Here is a 14,922-nt window from a genome sequence, read left to right on the forward strand (position 1 = left end):
GAATTCTCTTCCCAAGAAAAAGCAGAGACCATCAATGTGGAATGTCATTTGAATAAAAGCCCTCAGGGGAGATGAGTCAGGAATTTCAAGATAATAAGAAACTAATGCAGAGGAACAAAGACAATGGTGAACAAAGGCAAATTTTAAGAAAAATCAAGGATCAAATTAAAAACAGTTTTCCCAGAAATGTATCTCTGGGGAAAAGGAATACAGAAGAGCTGGATTAAAAAATAAAACAAAACAAAACAAAACCAACAAAACAAACAAAAAAAACCCTGTATTTAAAACTCTAAAACCTCACAAACTCAATTTCTTGATTTAATCACAAGTTTAAGATCTATTAAAAAAGGTTTATAACCATAATTAAATTCAAATCATATGAGCACGCTATCATGTTGTGATCAGGAGCACATCATTACAACAAATGCTTCCTGAACCAGCAATCAAAAGCTTCATAAAAATAAATGACATAAAACTAAAAAGAAACACTAACTGAAAAGATTTAAAAAACAACAACAACAAAAACAACAGATAAGACAAGAAGATCGTTAAAAGATGAAAGAGCTGTATTCCTCAGAAAGTATGGGGAAAGAACCACATAAGGTGCATTTGGATAAGTTGCATGTAAAGCGTGCTAACAGCTAGCAAAATCCTTCAAAATCTTGTGGCAGCAGGACTGAAGACCAATAAAGACATCTGGTCTCTCTATGAAAAGTGCGCAAGTATATACAATTGACAGTAGTCACAATGATCAAATTACTGAGTAAACAATACATGCAAAAATTTGGAGGTAATAAGAATAGCATAGATTTGTGAAGAAAGAAAACATGTCAATTACTGAATTTTGTGATGGAATAACTGGGCTGGTGTCAAAAAGGAATCAAATGCTACAGCTTAATATTAGTACAGCTTCTGACACTGAGATACATTACTCTCAAAGAAAAAACAATGTGAACCAACTTTAATCAGGAGAAGAGCTTGGTTTGAAAACTGCTGTCAAGATTCTGTATTAGTCAGTACTTAGTCTGGTTATATACGTGTCTTCATCTTTTCATTTTATTAGCTCTGATTGTGTAATTGCCAAGCTATTACTGATATTTTATTTCATATATACTGCATTAAAAAAATAAAATACCTATAATTAAGTAATGAAAACAATACCCTCACTTTTAATTATATAATATCATACATTTCATTATCTTTTTTACCATTGTTTCTTTTTGTGTCCATCTGCCCTTGCACACTAAAAGCTCTTAACATATCTTTCAAACTCAAACTTCTTTCCATTCCAATGGGCACGAAAATGACATTTACATCACCAAGTGTTTAGTTTTTGTATATTTTAGTGACATCTGCTACAGTAATACTTTTTTTGTCTGTTCTCAGGCCAATATACAATAACCTCAGGTGACTGCACGCTAAGAACTATGAAAAAACTGAGCCTTCTGGTCACAATTTATTATTTACTTTTCCCCACTACACAATACCTAATTAAATAAAAATTATTTTCACTCTGAACATTTAATAAACTTTTCTTCTTCTATCAAAAATAAACTTGATCAGTACTTGTTGATTGCATGCCTGCAATGCAGAATTCACTTCTTCAATAGGAATTTGAAATCAGAAAGCTAGATTTTTCTGGCATTGTATTTTCCTGGAATAACCATATAAAGAAGTGAGATTCAAGTTCATATATGCAATACATGAAAGTATGGCTTAAGAAAGGAAAGTGGCATTTTCAGAAACCAGCAGTTCAGAAAAGAGCCTGTCACTGTTTTTAAATTATTGCATTTCTGGAAAGAAAGGAAAATAGAGACATGCTACCTTAAAAGGTGAAGTTCTAAGACTTAGAAAACACCAAATAAACAGTAATTACATAAAAAAAACTAACCAACCACTTAATACTTTGTCTTCCCACAGATCTAGACTACATGACTTTTTTGTATCCTTTAGCAGAACACAGCAGGTTATATGGTGAGCCTTCTTTCCACCAGCAGAGAGGGCGAAAGTTTAAGATACGGTGAGGAAAGAAACTTCACTGGCTGAGAAGCGATTTCCTTATCATACAGATATAGGGAAGTAGTAAAGGCAGTCCCCGTAGCCTGCACTACATCCTGCTGACAATTCTGATGAAGAAATAAGGAACAATGTTTCACATCTTGTTTCTTCAGAACAGGCCGGGAGAAAAACATACCAGCATGGCAACTCTCCCTGGAAAAAATTTGCTTCTAATGCTTTTCTGTCCCCTGTAACTGCTGCATCAGTGTTGTCCTTAGCAGTCCAAAGGCTGGGGGGAGAAATACTTACAACTTAAAAAATACTTCTGTCTTTTGGAAATATGGCTACTAATTAATTTCAGTGACTACCAGGACAATAAAATACTAGTAAACAAATATCTCTTTGCTGCTAATTTTTTTGCTGTTTTACTCTTCATTAAAAAATAACTCAATCTAAACTCAGTTGAATATCATAAAGCTCTTCATATTTTAAACCATTCTGGAAAATTATTTTGAAGGGAACCCTTGACAGTTAAATGAGTCAGTTAAATGAACATTAGAGAATATGCGTAATGATTTTTAGGGAAATATTGAATTTAACCAGAAATAAGGAAAACTAGGCATAAGTGCCCTGAGTGTATTTGAATTATAATATCTTGCTTGAGAATTCAATGGGTTTTGTCTATCTTAACAATGAATCTATTAGCTAGTTAGATCAAGTTGAGATTTCCCATTTTTCCTCCCCATATTCCTATTTCTTCTCTTATGTTAGTAGGTATCGGTGTCATCCTTGTGCTACACCATGGTAAAGACATTTCATTCCTTAAATTGTATGCCTGTTTTAATGATGATGATCAGGAACTGAATTAAAAACAAACAAATAAATACGTAAGAATACAGCATCACAGGGAGTCTAATATCAGGGTTTTGAGTAACCTGAAACTCCTGCTTAAGTTAATGGGAATGTTTTTTGTAAATGACTCGAGTAAGACCAGGCACAAACAGTACAGATTTATTTATCCTAAAACACTATCCTCATAAGCCTGATATTAACCCTTATTAAAAAAATAATAATAATTTTAAAATTAAAATTTTAGTTTTTTTAAATATGTAAATATTTTAAACTGTAAGCAATATTACTGTTTGCTGTTATTATTATTATTACTGTGCTTCAGAACAAGATTAACACATTGTTCTTTTGATGGTGAACTGCTATTTATTAGAGGATTTTATTTGCTGGGAGAAAAGGGAGCGAATTCCATCAGGAATACATTTCTCTGTAGATTTAGAAAGGGAAAAGAAAAATCTCAGAGCTGAACAAATGAGGCTGAAAAACAGGGATCATACATACTCAGTTTCCCTGGTGAAATGGGATAGAAGTGGCCAACACCACATATGAGGGCAGTATTTATTGGTACCTACTATGATCTACAGTTTTCAAACCTCTAGCTGAACAGTAAAACCTACAAAAAATGTTGCTGGAACAGACAAAGCTTATTAACGAGTGGAAGATTTAGGTATGAAACAAATTGTTGAAACAAGCTCTTAGTTGGGGGATCAATCAAATATGATAGCTGCAGCAGTGGTAACTGCAGGGAGGGGCCAGGGTACCACTCAGCTCACCCCAGCTGCTCTCCCATGCCAGATGGGTTCCCAGTGTCTTGCACGGGCTGGGAATTGACTGAAACCACAGGTGAGGTTTGGTGCTAGGGTGGCTTGCCTTCAGAAGTCACCACTTCAAATATTGCTGGCCAATACAACAAAACAGCTGGCTACGATCAGCAGCTATACTGCTCACAAGCAACACAGGCCTCACTTCTCAGGGATGATAAACATTACAAAGAAAAGAATACTTAATCTAAGCAGTAATCCAGGAATTATACACATAAAGAATTATTTTTACTCACACATGGGGAAAGCTTCCACCCTTCCTTTCTTGCCTCCTCCTCCACTTCAGCATAGTGCACTAAACGTAGCAGCACATTGTGCTTTAAAAGTTAGCCACAGTTCAGCGAACAGGCTGACGTGCTTTTTCATGTGAGAAAAGAAGCTGTGATTTAATCTAATTTCCACAAGCTAGATTCCTAGCTAATATATCTGGGGATACTTAAGCCTGCATTCACTGCAAAACATCTGCATTATACAGTTTGGCCCTCTGCATTTCCACACAGTATAGGTGAAAAACTAGCTGCGTTTCTTGCACCTGCTAAGCAACAATGGTAAATCTCCTATACTCACAGATGTAGAAGTACTCCCGGCCTGGCCTGAACTCAAATCCTAGTGAGAAGGGTGTGAAGAGTTGGAATTTTTCTGAGAACTTCAGTGGTCCATTCGGAGAGTGTGGACGATTGCACTCCCACCTCTTGAACCCTTTGGAAATGTGATCGCAGGAGCTGTAGCCATCAAAGTTCACCATGTACAGAACATAGCGTTCGGTCTTATCTTCTGGCACCGAATCTTCATAGTGAGGGCAGAATACATCCAGGTAGTCATTGATGCACACATCAATGTGGTAGTCACCCTGCTGGAATCTGAAACCAAAGAAAGTTAAGACATTAGCACAGTCAATGCACAATGACTTTGTTGCAGGATAATGTTTTTGTGAAAGAGGCATCAATAATGACACTTCATTTCACACCAGTCGTATGCATTCTTAAATCTACCTCTTAAAATTCACCAGCGCTATCAGAGACCGCTAATGCAGGACTACAGTTCTATGACATTCTAGATAAAGATTTTGGTCTTTCCTATGATTAAGTGAATCTTTTGCTAAGACACATCAAGTTATATACTATCTTTCCCTGTGGTTTATTGATTAAATGAAATATTTGCCCTTTGATTATTCATTAAAAAAAATAATGGAGAAAGATGCAAGAAGAAACAAAGATGCTAGAACTATATCAGCCTCCCCAGATCAGTGCCTATACAAACATCTACTTATGCAGAAAAATAAGCAACCCAGGTTTATCCTCTTCTGAATCAGGCAGCAGTCTTCTCTGTGTTGAAAGCTGACTTGACTGTGAGAACTTCTAGTTACTGCAAGTGCAGAAACAGGTTTACATTCTTCATGATTACCAGCAGTTTGTCAAGATGCAAAGGAAAGCCTTTTTTCGCTTTTTTCCGATTTTTGAAAAGCACTGCAACTCCTTTGGCAGAAGTGCACGTACTGGAGACATCACTCCACTGAGATAAAAGGATTCTGGGATATGAATTATCAGCTCTCAGCCTTACATGACAGGTCTGAACAAGTGCCAGCTGAGAAATGCAGCTCAAGACACCAGCCCAGACGCACTTCGTTATTATTACTATTACTGAGGAGTCTTCATAGGCATGGGATTTTTGTTTTGTTGGGAGGGAAGGTGTCCTTCTTCTCCCCTCTGTTTCACTTACTTTACTTCACTAATGCCTGCCACAGAGTCTGGAAGAAAGTATGGGAACAAATTCACTGCCTCCGTGGGAGCTCACGCCATGATGGACTTAATGATTCCGTAAAGCAGGTCTGTACATCTATCAAACCGCAAGGCCGCCAAGAAAACCAAGCACTGACCTGCTCCACCTCAGGCCAACTGGGCTACTTGTAGCTTCCCTCTTTCGCGGCTGCAGTTGTCAAGTGTACCACAGAGCAATAAAAAGACCATGACAGATTTAACTATAATACTTCTTTTTAGCTGAGGGGCATATTTTAAACACCTGATGGGCCTGAAATCTGCCATCTGGAGCCTTCTATCTAATTTCAGAGAAAAAGCAATGATCTGCTCGCCCTCCAAGGATAAATTCAGAGCAAACTATACCTTTTCATATCCCTACAATAATTTAGCCTCAATAAAATAGCTTTTTAAAGGGAAAAAAAACTGAACACACATCAAAGCATGATATATCTGTATAATTTCAGCTAGTGCACTGACTCAGAGTTCCATTCTGAAACAAGGAAAAGTCCTTCTTAACCACAGTGCTTTCAGGAAAATTCATATTTATCTAAATCACTAGTTAAAAAATATATTTTTGTACTTCAGTGCTTCCAAAACCTGCCACACAAACAGATACGGTCTTAACACACTTGAAAGAATTTATTGCTTTGAAATCAGTGCCCATTCTCTGTATCAGTTAACGGTACACCATTTCTTACATGTAATGAAAAAGAATATCTTGTTAGTTCTGAACAGGAAAGTCTTATTTTGGTTGCATTTTTTATTTAAAAATTCATTTGATTTTTAATTAGTAACTAAAATGTCAGTTTTCAAAGTAATTAAATAAATAATTGTATAATCAATGAATATTAAGATGTTATAATTACAAAACAAACAAGAGAGATAGGCAAGTCAAATTATAATAACAAGAAGAAATGGATAGAAAGCTTACCCGTATGCTGGGCTCGCTTATGAAACTCCAGTAGAGTGGATCTCCAGAAGAGATCCTTCCCCACTGGCAGTCAGCTCTTAAACGGGTCCAGGAGAGGTGGAGCCAGGCTCACCCCTTCCTGCAGCACAGGTGAATTGCCTTCACCTGTGCTCCCATGGCTGACTCACTGCTCGCCTCAGGTGATCAATCAGAGGTTCCGGCCATGATACAGCTGTTCCCATACAATAATGTATGCATATACACACATATATTTATTTAAACACACAGGCTGCCTCTCAGACCAGCCTGTGCCTTCACAATAACACCCAAACACAGTTTTGTGAGAGAAACTGGTCAGAACTACAAGCAGTAACTAGATGCAAGTAACTGAGACATTCAGGATCAGACTGACAATCCTTAATACTGGATTTTTTACAAAACAAATAACCTTACACAAGCTCTAGACTGCCTTTAAGTCAATGGAGAGAAATACAGACTTTGAGTCCAATTCATCTGACCTATTTAGACCCATTCACTACAGTACACTGTGGTGAGATGGATCACACTCCAGGAGCAGCTATTTCTCTCCTTTAACTAAAAGCAAAAGTCTAGACAGATATTTCACAGATAGACTCTATATTGTGAATAGCTGAATTTGAAGGGGTGAATCTGACCACACAGCTCATGATTATGGGGATTTTGAGCACAGAAAGGCAACTGAATTTGTGATCATGCCTTAAATCCATGTTATCAAGGAAATAAAACTTGTAGTCTTCACCAGTGAGCCATTCTACACAGCACTGCAAACAAAGAGCTCATCCGATTCCCTTTTACTAAAGGCCTTTTAATAAGCAAACAAAATTGCAATACAACCTCCCTCTCTGATCACTGATGTTTCAGCAGCTTCACTCTTGTTTCTGCTTCTGCCAGTGCTGAACCAGCCAAGTGTCCTGGTCAAGCAAAGCAGCACACAAGGGCAAGAAACAAGCACTGGCTGCAGAGCTGACCTGAGGGTGAAAGACTACCCCCGTCCCCTTCAACCCACTATCCTTCCCTCTTCTTCTATTCTCCCCTTCTCTACCAGTACTTTCAGCCCAGGGTCATCTGCAGTAGCCAGGAAGCATTTATATTTACACCTCTATAAAAAGGAGGATGTTGTGCATTTTAAATGATGTGAACTGGATGATCTTAGTTGGTAATGCTGGCACAGGAGTGAACCTGCTCGAGGGAAACCATGTACCAAGGTGTTCTATTAAGCAGCTCTGAGCAAGGTTTCTTCAACCCAAATAGCAACAGCAGTGCTGAAAGGAGGTTATTACTAAGCTAAGAAGCAGAGGGCAAGTAATTATTTATTTTTCTTCTTGTTACATCTTTAAGAATTCAGTAATCAAGGACTCAGAAGATGCAGAAAAAATTTTGTTTTTCCAAACAAGGCTAAAAAATGTGTCTTGCTTAAGATGAAGTGAGTGGTGAAAATATTCCCACTTCTCTCATCACAGGATGGTTTATTCCTGAAGAGGAATCACAATGGCCTCTGACCTGTACAGGAAGGCAAGGGGTGGCCATTTGTACCTCACAGCAAATCTCATCAGCTCAGACTCTTCTGAGTTATTAAAAGAAAAATATTCCAGAAACACATTCCCAATAATTTTAAACCACATCCAGGAGGAGAACACTTAACATTTACAGCTGAAAGCCTCTTAGTATTGCAAAGTCAGGTATTAACATGAAACGCAAGTTCCACTTCAAGTGAAAGCATTTAACAGTGTTTAGCCACATATGTACGCTGAAGAGCACAACACATAAAGGCACAGTGTAATCTGTTCACAAATACATTTTTAAAGATGAACAGGTATTTAAGGCACAATAAATTTCTCCCTTTCATGAGACTCTTTTCAACACAGAATGGAAAGCCCACTTTTCAACATTTCTCTAGCAATGCTACTGACATTCTTTGCCCATTCTGTCCTAAGAGACCCTCATGTGGGCCCCAGCAAGCTCCTAGAACCAGATGATAATTAGGATCTTTATATATCCCACCATGAAGAAGAAACCAGTACTCTATAAATTTGCATGACAGAATAGAGTGGTGTGGTAGAAATCAATTGAAAAGGCTTCCCCTTTGAAGACTCAGACAGGGTCTTCAAATCTTGCAAATACTGTCATTTGTCTCCCTGCAGGAACAGTAAAACACAGCTATTCCTCAAACACAATTAACCTTCGTTTTGTGTCAGCTGGCATTCAAACAGCGTCTTAGAAACATGCTCAGTAGAAGGCTAGCTATTAAGCAGTAGGTCTAGAAAAGCGATTTTGAAGGCATAGAGTTAAGTAGCTTCTAAACCTGAGCATTACCATAACCAATTACTATCAGCTTGCTACTCAAAACTTGCATTCTGCTTCTAGCAGAGGCAGTCATACCAATGTTCCTGAGCTCGAGTGCTACTGCTCAAATATCCAACGTACACAGAATGGGAAGGAAGAAATTCATGGTAACTCTAAGTGGGGAACTGTAAGACTAGTAAAATATTTTCTGGGTGATTTTATCTCCTATGTTTTGTTTATCTGCCAATGCAAAAGAAAGCACACAGTCTCTGTTCACATTTTTCTTCATCATTTTAAGTTCTGAAGCATATGTAGCTCACTTTTAACTCAGTAGCTTTGCTGGTCACTGAAACAAGTGACTATTTAAAATAGATACTTAAGATGCAACAATAGATTTGTTTGTTGGGTTTTGTTTCTTCATTCCTTTCTTTCTTAAACACTAAAAAATCTACTTTAAAAACAGCACAAATAACACTAATTGCCCATTATCATTTAGAAAGAATAAAAAATTGAAATAGCTTCTGCTTTTTGCTTCCCATACAAATCTTATTAGTTATATTCTATCAGCCTTCCTGTAAAATCAACATGACAGATGCTCTACTTCAAAATAACTGTACTGGAAAATTCTCCTTTTACTTCGTCAACCTTTCTTTATTTTGAGCCTGTTCTGTTAAATGCATGCAGCAAGGCTTCACCAGGAACCAGAAAAGACTTCAAATAGCTACTTTAACTATGAATTATGAAATTCTGGTCTTCAAGCCTGGCACCAGAAATGATCAAATGCAAATGGCCCTGATTCTGCTGCTTGGAGCCTGCAAGCCAGAAACACAAACACATAAAGGACATTGCCACAGCTGAACGCCTTCTACCAATAGCTCTGCTCTCAAAAGATCATCTAAAATGCAAAGCAACATAACAAAATTCAGCAAATTGATTTATTTTTCACGAACCATAATTATCCACAGCGTTCAGTACAGCAAAAAGATGCTTGTTCTGCTACCAAAGGAAAGAAGGTTTCTGTGAGTAGCACACATGTACCCCCTGCAACTGCTGTTCACATACCTCCTGCTTTTTACTTTAATGTCTGCTAAGGCAATTTCAACTACATTTAATGGAGAAAGAGGTCTCAGAGAGTACTGCATCCCGTAAGCATTGTGTAAAAAGCAGCCAGGTGAAAAAGATCCTGTAAGTATTCCCGAAAAGACTAAACCACCATTACATGTTATTATAAAAAAGCAATATTTCTCACAAATGCTCCAGCCACAGAAAAAGCTTCAACTGGAAAAATATTTAAATAGGTTGAAAATTAAGTTTATTTCTGTCAGCTAGTTATGAAACTGTTTAGTTAATTTATTAATAATGGAGGGAAGAGTATAAAGTACGTATTTGCATATACAACACACATGTAAGTATTTGTATATGCAATAAAACGTCAAATATGAACATTTTCCACAAAACATAAATGTCCTTTAAAAGAACAACATTTTAACTGCTCTTGGAATGCGATTATGTCACTTATTTACCACTCCACACTACTGAATTCACTCACATTTTTCGCTTCTACTTGGGCTGCAAGCATAACAGCACGTTACACCATCCTAAACTCTATGCTTGCAGCTGAGTAACTCGTGCCTCCTTATTCTTTGTTCTCTTAGACTGCCCAAGCCCTCTCATTTCAACTAACTTAAAGCTGCTGCTGTGTGATGGGGGGAAATCTTCTGGCTGTTAATTATCTGAGGGGTTGTGGGATTAAGTGCACCATTTTACTGCAGATAATTTTAAAGATGCTATTTCTGTGGTATGCAAAAATAACCTCTTTAATGCTTTTCTGCTCTTTTACTGGCTTTGTCACAACATTTAATAAACCCTGTTCCCATAGCTGTGCTGACACCAACAATGATTCTGATGCACAAACAATGAAGTAATCAAAGAGCTATTTTAATTTTAGCTCTATTCAAACCAAAAGAAAATTCAACGTTTTCCAGATGCTATGAGAAGTGGGTTTGCTAACAGTAGCAAGACAGTGACAGATCCCTAGCAGCATATTACTATCATGAGCAAGAAAACAGAGGAGAAAAAAAAAAAGCAAGCAAAAACAACAACAACAACAAAAAACATACAAAGGAAAAAAAAAACATTATGAAAGAGTTGTCTATGACTCTTGGTCCTTAGGTTGTATTTTCTCAAGTTAAGAAAAGCTCAAAATACCCCTAGAAAAGAATGTAGGAAGTAAAACACTGACAAAACAGAAGAGAAACAACTAATCAAGGCTATTATTCAAAAAAACAGTATTCAAAAATTATGCCTAGACAAGATTGGAAGTTAAGTACACAATACAGAAAGAAACTTATTCTCTTGTCATTAAGTCCTCTATTCAATTACCATTTATTGGAGTAATTAAACACTGGGAAAGGATGCCAGGCTAATTGTTAGATTATGATAATTACACAGCTTTGCTGTGCTACAGCTGATCAAAATAAGATGTGGTCACACGCACTCAGCTAAAGCTTCTCTGCAATCATTGGGCTTCCATGGGAAACTTATTACTATAATAAGGCCACTTATTACTAGTTCATTATCAATCAGGCAGAGAAACTTATTATTTGTAACCTCCATTTTACTTTCCCACCCACTCTCCTGGAACAAGTCTCCCAAAAGGTTGCACCCAGACCTCCGCCTTTGGCTGGCTCCCTTCCATCACAATTACACAGCTGAGCAGAATCAGGTTCCTGTACTTGACAGACTTCATCACACTCCCAATTACTGTTTCACAGCCAGCTCTAAGAGCCTATCCTATTTCCTGAAAGAGCCAAGTGGTCTCCCTGTGTTAAACTCCACATATATCTGTCAGAGATTTACCTTTCCCATTTATTCCTACTGTATCCATCCAGTCCGGGAGATTTTCACACTGCTTGGACTGAACCAAAAACAAACACCTCACACATATGTAAATTAGAACAGAATTGTGTTAAGCGGGGGCTTCGTGAAAAGAATATTGTTATTAAGTTGCTTGCCTTCCTGTAAATCTCCTGCCCTTCTCCCCTTATCAGCCAGCCAATGGTACAAGAGAGACACTGTGCTTTAGTATTAGTTTTTTTCCTGCTAAATAACAGGTTCTGATCCATTGTCATCCTATCTGGTACTTCCTACCCCTATTTAAACAAGCCAAGTGACCTACAATAATGAATAGATATGGGAAGAAACATGAAACAAAGAACCTTCAACTAACATTCAGGTTTTTAAAAGAAAAGAATTAGTTAACTACTGGGTCGCTTTGAAGAATCAAAAAAACATTTGGCCCTAACAGAATAAACTCACCAAAAAGCACCGAGCTATTACTTTTGTTCTGTGATGATGCAAAAACTAGATCTTTTGGAATGTTAGAAGCCCCAACCCCTGCATAGCCATTTAATTAATCTCCTTGGATATGACAGACAATGGTTTACAACACTGGTAAGGAAAGGTACACGTTCAAGATTCGCTCTGGAACTTCCCTCTCCATGCTTTCTAAGTGGATGGCTATCCAGCAGTCCATCACTTACAACCTTTTGATTCACCTAATTTCCAGAAAAAAGAAACCTCCTCTGGTAAAAGACTTCAATATTTTGGAAGGAGGAAAAACGAATAAATATCTGTCTATATCTTATCTATCAAGAAATATCTCTAGATGGATAGAGCTATATATAAATTTAGATAAAATCTATTTTTACATAAATAGAAGCTTTATAAATAAAAATAAAATATTTTTTTTCTTTCCTTAATAAAACCCAATTGTTAAAAACTTTCTGATGTCCCTTGACTGAAATACTTCCTCATCAGAAAGAAAGTCTTTATCTTGGAGAAGTTTCTATTAATTTCATTGACCTCAAAGACCTGAAATACCTTGTTTTCTGATTCTAGTGTGGAACCAAAATTATTTGTGTCATAAGTTAACAATGCATCAAATTTAAAAGTATAGACTCATCTTTTATTTTATTCTTTAAAAGCTCTTTAAGGAATAAATTGTGCAAAAATGTGTTTACCCCACTTACTGTTAATAATTTCCTCCTTACACTCATAACTGTGTTTATTTGTACAGCTGGGTCATATATATTGACTTTTTATAGCTGGCACTGCAGAAAGATATATGCTCAGTGATAATGCAACCATTAAAAAATAGAAACTAATTGCTCTTCCCTGAGTAGATATGAGGGAGGGGGGAAATAAACAAGTCAACATTTATTTCCCACCTATAAATCTGAGTACTCCAGAGATCCTCAAATACTGCAACACCCTCACCCACTTAACTTACCATCATTCTGCACCTCCTAATCGATGAGATGGACATTTTTCATTCTGTTTATTAAAACTGTTTCTTCAGACTCTCGATTTTTGAAAAGATTTTGGTTCAAAGTTGGCACACACAATTTTTGCCTGATCCCTCTGAGTTTCTACTTTGATGCAACTTCTGAAGCAAAGTGCTCATCGCACATAGGGTGCTTCAGTGGCACAGTCATGCCATGGATGATAAGAGTAGCAAGGGGTTCAAAGTGCCACAGCACTGATCCCAAGGAGGTTAGGCTCTCATGTGCAGCTGTCCAAGCTTCGATAGCTTTAATCCGCAAGACAACAAACTGTACCTGGCTATTGATTTTCCATTGCTGAGAGCATTTTACTTGCTGAGATGCATGAAGAGAGAAGGAAGGAATGGAGGGTAAAGTAAGAGTTATTATTCTGTCAAAAGCATCACTTAGGCTTACAGGATAAATTTCAGCATTGAAGACCCAAGTAACATACCCTGAAGGATACCATACCCAAGCAGACACTAAAGGCAGCCTGAGATTTGTATGAGGAGCCTCTCTCCACACCGAGTACAAAATGTCTAGGGCTACACTAGTCCCTTTGTTAAGCTGATTTGTGGACAAAAGCTCATTACTTGTGTTCACATTAGTTCTACTCGGAAATACTATTCTAGAGTTTACCAGTAACATTTATCCCACTTTATCTAAAAGAAGCATGAGGAGATCTGGTAATTACTACTCTCGTAATTTTAAATGTGGTCATCAATATCTTCCACACATGATTCTCCATTTGCCTATTTTACACGCTAACACCACTCAAGATTATCGGCTTCCTCTTTTATTGCATGCTCATGCTTGAAAATAAAAAACTTACCTCGGCTACCTCTGGCCTATAACCAGAAATACTGTAGCTTGCAGATTCATTAGCTAATCCATCTTTTTAAAAATAAGCAAGAGCATCTTTCTTATGTCTGCTGAATTAATACAGACTTTTCAAGCAGACAGGTTTGGGAGAAAATAACCTACTCAGAGTTTCAATTCTTTAAAAAATAATCCAAAACAAACAACAACAACAACAAAAACAACAAAACAAATACAGTAGGTGTGAGTACTACTAGAGAGCCCAAACTGGAGCTTTCCAACATGTGTTGACCATGTGTCTAATCCAGAAGACACAGCCTATCAGCTCTGATGGAATGTGATTCTGTGACTGGTATTTGCTAACCCTGCCTGAGGCATGTGCTGACATCTATTAATGGATATGGAGAACAATGCCCTATCTGCAGAAAGGTCTTGCTTCTCATACTCACAAAATGAAAGAAAAAAACACTTGCACAACAGGCATGTTGACCTGTATGCTGAATGATAGAGAGTAACTGCAGTCTGCTTCCATGCAGAAGTGTACATAATGCAAATCATCTTCACAAATTTATTTTCCTGCTGATATATTAAAAGCAGAGTGTTAAGTCATACAAACTGAAATCTCCACCTCTTCAATACTACTAGGGAAAAAAAGCTATATCAGTTTGCAACAGTAAATACATGGGCGGTATTTGAGACGAAATATATATTTTTATAAAAGTGCATAGCTGTTGTACACATGCATACAATTGCTCTTCCATTAGAAATGCTTTCCTCCAACACTGAGATATAACTATTTATTATTAATCTCTCAATCTTCCAAGAAAATTAATTTCAAATATTTTGAGATCAGCTGAAACTGCTAAAACCTAGACCTTCATCCCACAATATACGAGTGTATGAAATGAACTTAATTTTTAGGATGTTTCACAGTACTGATACACTTGACAGACTGTGTGTGCTTTAGTAAGCTATGGTCGTAACTCCACAGCCTCCAGATAAAATAAATGGATACAGACAAAATAAAAAAATAGCAAAATGTGGAGAGAAAAAAAAAAATTATAGAGCAAACAGACCTAGAAACATAACAAGAAATTCAAGTATCAAAACAAAAATTGCTGTTA

General features: G+C 37.1%; 1 protein-coding gene across 2 annotated transcripts in view; it reads right to left on the reverse strand.

Annotated features, from left to right (window-relative positions):
• The window catches only part of EFNA5 (ephrin A5), a 206,261-nt gene that overhangs the window by 34,125 nt on the left and 157,214 nt on the right, over positions 1–14,922 (reverse strand). For both annotated transcript variants that reach the window (XM_085212654.1, XM_085212653.1), the window contains one exon: positions 4,236–4,528. In XM_085212654.1, the coding sequence (XP_085068780.1) occupies positions 4,236–4,528 (293 nt within the window). The remainder of the gene's footprint in view (positions 1–4,235; positions 4,529–14,922) is intronic.

The sequence above is a fragment of the Meleagris gallopavo genome, chromosome Z (genome assembly GCF_905368555.1).
Source record: "Meleagris gallopavo chromosome Z, MGAL_WU_HG_1.1, whole genome shotgun sequence".
Lineage (NCBI taxonomy): Eukaryota > Metazoa > Chordata > Aves > Galliformes > Phasianidae > Meleagris > Meleagris gallopavo.